The sequence below is a fragment of the Idiotropiscis lumnitzeri genome, chromosome 6, assembly GCF_059441095.1.
Source record: "Idiotropiscis lumnitzeri isolate Australia: NSW breed Sydney's pygmy pipehorse chromosome 6, RoL_Ilum_1.0, whole genome shotgun sequence".
NCBI classification, from domain to species: domain Eukaryota; kingdom Metazoa; phylum Chordata; class Actinopteri; order Syngnathiformes; family Syngnathidae; genus Idiotropiscis; species Idiotropiscis lumnitzeri.
In genome coordinates, this window is record NC_142396.1 from 4,189,210 (window position 1) to 4,197,646 (window position 8,437).

Genomic DNA, 8,437 nt, shown 5'->3' on the forward strand with positions numbered 1-8,437 from the left:
CCTCCTCCTTTTGAGTTCCTGCCGGGACAACAAGGAACTTTTTGTCAGTTTCGCGCAGCAAAGTGTGCGTCGTGCTGCTTGCGAGGAGTTTGGACCGACTGCAATGGCTCCATTCGGGAAGAACTTCCTGAAAGCTCGTCTGAAAAACAGGTAATTTAAAACCACCATGTGAGCCCCTTCAGGGGTGGTGGTGGGGGGGGGAGTTACATTACATTTTCGCTGCGAGGGGGGCTTCTGGGTGGGAGTTTCCGTGCAAGTGGAAACCAGGTCAGGCATGTGAAGTGGTTTCCAGTGTTAAAATTACCAATGCGATGAACGAAGTGATAATAAGTGTGTTGTAGCAAGCGCTTGGAGTCAATATTTGAAAAGAAAACAAGGCAAAAGTCATCTTTGAATACAATTCATGTCTGTTCTAACTTTTTTTTTTATAACTGTGTCCTTTAGTTTTCATTGAACTGATTTTTGTCTTGATACTTTGCTATTGTATGACCTAATACAGCTCATATGTCACTGGGAACCACCACAGAAGCGGTTACAAATAGCATCGCTGTCGTGGTGTTTTGTTTGATATTTAAACACAAACGGTGGCGCAACACATGTAGACTGTTAATAACAATACTCTCATTCATATATTCTGTTTCCTCTGTGAAGAACAGCTAATATTATTGCGGCCTAATGAAGGTTTGTAACTTGTAGCATCTGTAGCCAAAGTGAACACACAACAGAAGGAGCAGCCCGATGTCCATTGAATTGGATAAAAAAAAAAATCAAAAATTGAATATTTAATTATGTCATTATTGTATGTTTATAAAGGACAATGTTATGTGAGTGTTATTTTTCAGATTTAAAAACCCATTAAAAAAACTTTGTCCTTTTCTGGGAGGCCAGAACGAATAAACGGCATTGCCATTTATTTCAATGTGGGAATGATGATTTTTGAGCTACAAGTGCTTTGAGTTACGAGTGTGTATTATTAGATAATAATATACTAGTACAATGACGCCATTTATTCAAAGCAAGAACTAGTAAAATCCTTTTCCACTTTCAATTCGTTTTCATGCGTTTTTTTTTTTTTGAATGACCCTTTCAGTGATATGCTTGGTAGAATAAATTGGTGGATGTAGTTGACATTTAATGCGTGCGTTAGTCACATACAATCTCCCCAGTGATATTTACATGCATGCAATGTTTGTAGAGACATTCAGTTGTGCGCCTCTGCTCTAGAATTACCTGCAAAATGCGTACGCTCCCTATTTTTCTCCCTTGCTTGCATCTTGAAAGCCAACACTGTCATCACCTCTTCTTGAATCCGCAGCAGCAATTTGCTCAAGTGGCTCACATTGCTTTTTCATGTCTATTTTTTTGGGGCATGGTGCTTCTTTTGGAAGAAAAAAAAAGCGCGTGAAATCAGCATCCCACCCCCAGGAAATGTGGGCAAAAGCTCGCTTTGAGTGGTCTGGAGTGAGCCGACGCCACTCTTGACTAGATGAGGGCAGCGGCTAAAGCCTCAGCTGGCTTTGAGTCGGATTTAATTGAAAGGCGCTCTCCTTGCCGCCAGAAGTGTGGATTTGAGAAAAAAAAAAAGTTAGACAGTACCTATATTACACTTATTTTTGTGATCATTCTGGTCAGATGCTTTCGACCACTTGATTTGCTATACTTGCACGAGCTAATCCTCTAAACTAACCTTATGGTCCCCCAATGACATTGTGAGCAATCTGATTGGATGCTTAGTATATAAAGGTTTTATAATAAAACCAAAATAAAGTAAAATTACTTACCTTTTCAGGATGAATACAACATTCTCAGTCAAGAAAAAAGAATGTCCATGAGCAATATGCAAATACAAATTGATACAAATGATGTATTTTTTTATTTTTATTTAAAAAATATATATATTTGCTTAAAAAAAAAGATTTACAATTAAAAAAAATACTTATTTTTATGTTGTAAAAGATCAGATTTTTTTTTCAAAAGGCTGTGCATTTATATGAAAGGTCTAATATTTAAAAAAAAATGTTGCATAATTTGAAATAATGTACTTATAGAAAATGCTGTATATTTTTGGGGGAAATTGTTTTGTTTCATGAACTAAATAACTGTATTCGTAATATTTTTGAGACAAAAGTCATGTTTTTGAGGGGGGAAGCTTTTAGCCTTAAAAAATAACAAAATAATAATAATTATAATAAATACCGTGTTTTTCAAAATTTGCATTTTGCACATAAAAATATATATCTTTGAGACAGTGTTGTATTCTCCATTAAAAAAAAGACATCTTTTAGAGGGAATTTTTAAATTTTTTGAGGAATAGTCAAAATTTCCTGACAAAAAAGAAAAAGAAAAACCCTAACGCGGCCGACGATTTGCAACCCAAAGTGCCTCATGGACGTTTCTGAAGGTTGTGTCGTGGTTGTTGTCGTTAGATAAAATGGGGAAGCGGTATGTTGTGTCTCTGTCCACAGATCACAAGTGCGACTCATCCCGCAGATAAAGATGATGTTATTTCTCTGTGCCCCCCGCCCAGATAAGCCCCCTCACAGGAAGCGCCGCCCGTGTTTTTCTTTTCCGCCACGCTAAGCGAATGTTTACCCGTCTTTTTCCTCAAAACATCAAGGCCCCTTCACCCCTCTTTTCCCAAATTTCCCAGCTTTGGAGATTGTACATGTCTGCTTTGTGAAAAGAAATATTGAAAAGCTGGAGACGAAATGATTTTCAGTTCATAGCTTGAATTTCTTGACATCTTCCTGTGTTTGAGTCCATTTGAATTTTGCAAACTTTCGAGCGGCATGGCAAATCAGACCAACGTGTTTGCCACGAGCGTGCCGGCCTAATGTTCGCACAGTAGTCCGTATGTGAGCACACTGAGCAGATTTCAGTGGAAAAGAATGAGGCAAGGGCCATTCTTGGGCTTCCTGTCGGGCACAGGAAGTGGTGATTGTGCCTGAGGACAAATGCAGGTGCTTCCCGAAACACACACACACACACACATATATTTGCACGCTGTTACTACATTTTGCTCAGAGTGTGTTTATCCATCGGTGTGTTCACGATATTGGTGCATAATATCTTTTATACAGTTTGACATGATTGATGACTTTTTTTTTTTTTACCAGATCAACTTGAATCACATTAGCTACACTTGAACTATGTTGGATGTAAGACATCCAGTATGAGCATCAAATCGCTGCAAAATAAAATTTGTCTTGAAGATGACTTTTCAAGGGTCAAGAGTATTTAGGACTTTTTTCTTAATCTTAACTATTGTTCTCAAAAATATCCAGCTTTAAAAAAAAATACTTTTCCTACGTAAAAAAATATTTATTACTCAAATAAATAGTCAATAAATTATAGAATATTGCATTGTAATATGTGTTTTTTTTCTCAAAAGATAATCTTTGAAAAATTAGATTTTTATATTTCTTTGCCTGCAAAAGTGTAAAAACATTTTTTTCTTTTCTCCAAAAATATTTTTTCTTGATTATAGGGAGTAAATATATTTCTAAAAATTCTCAGAAATATTACTTTTTTGCAATGATTGTTATTTTCTTCCTCAAAAATCTAAAAACTAATTTTGGAAAAAATACGACTCTCAAAAATATTCAAACAGCCTGTAGAAATATGTCACTTTTTCTCCCCCCAAAAAAGAAATTCTCGAAAAGATTATTACTTTTTGTCAAACATACGACTTGTCAAAATTTTCTAATTCTAAAAACATTTATTTTCTAAAATCATGTTCTCAAATATATCAAGTGTTTTTTTTTTCTCTACAGAAAGCCTTCTCAAAAATTCCAGATTATTTTCTTTAAAACATACACATTCTTTTCTTTAAGACGTCACTTTTCCCTCAAAAAATACACACATTGTCAAGATGAGGATTAATGAGATGCCTTCCGTTTAGACGACAGCATGGACAGATAGCATCATCTTTTACACCAAGCGAAACGAGTAAAAGCTTTCCATGCATTGTTTTTTCGTTACCCACGTGGATGTGGCTGCAAAGTGTCGCGTGTTTTCTGAGTGGAAGTGGTGAACAAGTTATCGGCAATGTGACAGACCCGCAACAAAGGGAGTTAATGGTTACGTGGACCCTCTAAGCAAATAGACGAGTGACGCATTCCGCAAACAAATCATCCAAATTCAGCAAACCAGCACGACTTTGACCTCCAAGATTCGATTTGGGGCCTTCCGGAAAAGAAAACAACATAATTACACTTTGAGATAAAGAGATGTCGCACTTTCTTGTTTCAGTTGATGTAGAAGATGATGCTCTGTTGACGCTACGATCTTAAAGGGAGGCGTAATTTGTTAATTGTTGCACATTTTTATTAAAAAAAAAAAAAAGTTGTATATTGATTACAGATTTTACATATATTTAATGGAAGTAAAAATGCATATTTTTAATAATATAATAAGGATTTTGTTGAAAATGTGGTGGTCTTTTGAGGAAAAAAGTGGTATATTTTTTAGAAAAACAAAATTGATGATACTTTCAAGGAAAAAGTCATATTTTTTTAGACAAAGGTGGTTTCTTTGAGGCTAAAGTTGTTTAAAAAAAAAAAAAAAGTGGCTTATTTTAAAAAAGAAAATGCATTTATCATTCCAAAAACGGAGCATTGTTATTTGGGTCGGAAACAAATGCACAATTTTCTGGATTTTCTTTTTTTTTTTTTTTTTTTTTTTACAATATAAATGCTATGTATAATTTCAAGAAAAGTTTGGTTGCATCTCCAGAAAAACATGGCTTCTATTTTAGGAATTGTCGTACACTTTCATAAATAAATTGTAACGTTCATTTCTTCTCAAAACATAATTTTTGAAAATTTTGACTTTTCTATTTCTTTGCCTGCAAAAATGTAAAAGCAAGTTATAGACAAATCTATGACTTTTATCAAAAAATATTTTATCTTTAATATATGGAGTAAAAATAATTCTAAATAATTCTCAAAAATATCATCTGACTTTTTTTTTCTCAAAAATCTAAAAACTAATTTTGGAAGAATACTCTCAAAAATATTACAAACAAGTTGGAGGAATATCAAACATGCTTTTTTTCCCCCAAAAAAGAAATTCGAGAAAATAAGAAAATAAATAAATACATAAATTCTCTATTCGAGGAAAACTTAATATTTGTCAGTATTTTCCCAACAAGAAAAAACAAGAAACAAAATTGCAAGAAAAAGAATGTTTGGTGTGAAGTTTAACACCGGACACTTACTTCTGCCAACTTGTGTCTTGTTACGGCTTGGTTGTAAAGATTTTACAGCATGCATAAAGGCTCCCTTTCACTTTGGCTATAAAAACCAGCCTGCCAGAAGCGCTCTTTCAGTTGTCGCTGGATTTCGCCAAAATAATAAAACGTGATTAAATGACATAGCTATGACATTAACTGTGATGACGCAAACATTTCGCCTGTCATGCGGCTGCCAAACACGGCGCACAAATCCAATCGCAACGTCTGGAAATGTCATGACTTTATTTGATTACCTGCTCCCACAACTTGGACGTCTGTTCCATTTAAAGTCATGTGTATTAGCAACGCTACATTAGCGCTGGCCTATTAGCCACATATGTAGACATACATGTGGTTGAAAAAAAAGAATTATGGTGCGTAGTTTCAGTCCAGACGAAAAGGTAATGAGGGGTTAAGGAGCAATAGAGGATGAGTAATAGCCTCATAAGATGATGAAACCTTATGAAGGAACGTCGTCTTCTACTTCTTGAGCACCCGCGGAAACAAAAAAAACGCTCATTCAACATCTTGACAGCCAAATATCAATGGAAATTTGTCCAAAGGGTTCACAAAGAGGTATCTGTAACGTACATGTATTTCGCCCATGAATAAGTAAATTTCCGCAGAAATATATTGCTTGGTTTTTATGAAAATGTGACTTTTCCTTGAAAATGGGTCAGTTTTGGCGTGAAAGTATACAACTTTTTACTCAAATGTATATGGTACCCTTTTAATTTATTTATTTTTTTTAACTTATTTTTTTTACCACATAATAATAGAAAAGAAAATCTGACTTGGAAATATTACCTTTGTACATAAAACTAACATATTCTGGACAATATACATCTTTTTCCTCAAATAGGTATAACATAAGTTAGTCAGTTTTGTGGAGATTGTTCTTGGTTTTGTGTTATTTTACCGAACAACCAAGCTATGACACAAGTTCAAGACAATCTCGTTACAAGAGTTTGGAACTTGGAAATTCATATTCCTGTTCTTGTGTTCTCCAGGACAAAAGACAGCGAGCCCATCGCTGGGAAGGAGATCCAGGTGACAGTGTGCAATGAGGAGAAGGTGGTTTGCGGCGTGACGAAGCACACCACCTGTGCCGACATGATTCAGGCATTGCTCGAGGATCACAAATCTGTCCCGGAGAGCAAGCAACTCCTGCATGGAGAGCCCAAAGACTTCAGTATGGTGGAGCGTTACAAAGGTTTCGAGAGGGTATTGCCGCCTCTCAGCAGGATCCTGAGACTGTGGTACGCCTGGGGGGACCAGAGACCCTTCATCCAGTTTGCCCTAGTCAAAAGCAGCAATGTTGTGCCTCAGCGGGCTATGAAGCCTACAAAGAACCGGAGTAGATACACGAGGAACCCTCAGGCTCTCCCAGTGGAGAAGCAGAAACGCGTCGTGAGAAAGGCCTTCCGAAAGCTGGAGAAACTCCACAAGGAAAGTAAAACATCCGCCGGTACTGAAGAAATTGATCACATGGTGCAGCTCATCCTCAACCAAGACCAAACCATTCGAGAGCAGATCCACCGCATGGAGGATCTGGAGGTGGAGATCCAGCAGTTTCAAGGGCCGGAAGACCACGAGTTGGAAGATGGCGCTTTGAACTCGGAGGAGCTTGACAAGCTCCTGCAAGCCAGTGACGATGTCCAGCAGCTGGAGCTTCAGGTCCATAGGCAGCAGGCGCTCATAGCACAGCTCTGTGACGACATAGACGCCGAGCAGAGGATGGCGGCGAGTGTCGAGCAGGAAGGTGCGTCAGCCGCTCCCTGGTTACCCGGTGAGACTGACGAGTCGCTGCTTGCCGAGCTGGAAAGGATGCAAGCGGAGCTGAGGCGCAGCTTCCTCGCCGGTGTGTCTCTCCACAGCCAGGTAGCTGAGGTAGACAAGCAGATCCGCTGCTCTGAGGCCACCTGGCTTTCCAGGGATCAAGAGTGCTGGCAATTGACCGCTCAGCTCAGATCGCTGCAAATGAACGACAACACTCAGGAGATCACTGGCGGAAACGCAAAAGTGAAAAATGAGGCCATTGCGGTAAAACACGTCTCATTTCCCTTCGATGTGACGGACACGGACTCGGACACCGGCATCAGCTCCACACACAGCCAGGACTCACTGTCGCCCGGCCTGGACTTCCCGCCACCACTGGACACTGATGTCTAAAAGATGTCGAGGCACGGACATTGCCCAATGTCTAAAGATGTCTTAGACATAACTTTCTAAAGGATGTTTCCACCACGGGACACATATGTGTAAAGGGTGTCTAGAAACAGACTTCTACTAAAGGATTTAAGCTAAAGTTGACTAAAGATTTCTGGATACAAATGTCTAAAGGTGTCTGGACAGAATGTCTAAAAGATATTTGGACGTAAAGCACACCTCTAAATGATGTCGCTTCCACTGGACGTAGAGATCGAACGAATTTCTGGACATGGATTTCAAAAGGTCGTCTGGACACATACAACTGAAGAAGTCAGGACAGAGACATCTAAAGATGTCAGGAGATGTATATCTAAAGAATGTTTTCACTAGACGCCAGACCAGATCTCTAAACTGGACATGAATAACTAAAGATGTCTACTGGAGACACGGACATACAAGACAGACTTCTAAAAGATCAGGTGTCAAAAATATTTCAACACCACTGCACACATATTTGTCATCTTGTACTACCACTTCCAAACCATGTTGAGACATGGATGTCTAAAGATGTTTCCACCACTGGACACAGACTAGCCCTCCAAAGGATATCTCGAGTATATCTAAACCGCTGAACATGGCTGTTGGCACTATTGGGCAAGTTTGTCTGAGAAGGACTTATAATTAGCTCAAAAGCGCTAACGATAACATGGAAAACTATGAACTAATTAAACAAATACAACAACTATCAAACCAGCAGGGGTTAGAGGTTTGTAGTATTGTAGTTAAATACAAATCGAGTAGTTTCAGGATTTTCTGTAAAAGCCATACTCCTCTTAAAAATGTCCTTTAACAGCGTTTTATATTAAAACTCACGTACTGTAACGTACTGTATGCATACGAGATTTATATATTTGATTACGTTTTTTTCTTACAAAATTGTACATATGCCTCCTGTTTATATCTATCGTACTATAGTTGTACAAAGATTATATATTTATTTATCCCACAATTTTAATCCACACGATGAAGTTGAAATGTGCATTTACACTTTCA

The 8,437-nt window shown here is 37.9% G+C and overlaps 1 protein-coding gene across 1 annotated transcript; it reads left to right on the top strand.

Annotated features, from left to right (window-relative positions):
• The first annotated feature begins 23 nt into the window (after nucleotides 1–23).
• rassf9 (Ras association domain family member 9) lies at nucleotides 24–8,437 on the top strand. The gene is made up of 2 exons (XM_088297464.1): nucleotides 24–150; nucleotides 6,244–8,437. Exons 1-2 carry the CDS (start codon nucleotides 104–106, stop codon nucleotides 7,403–7,405), a joined length of 1,209 nt encoding a protein of 402 aa, XP_088153590.1. The 5' UTR covers nucleotides 24–103; the 3' UTR covers nucleotides 7,406–8,437.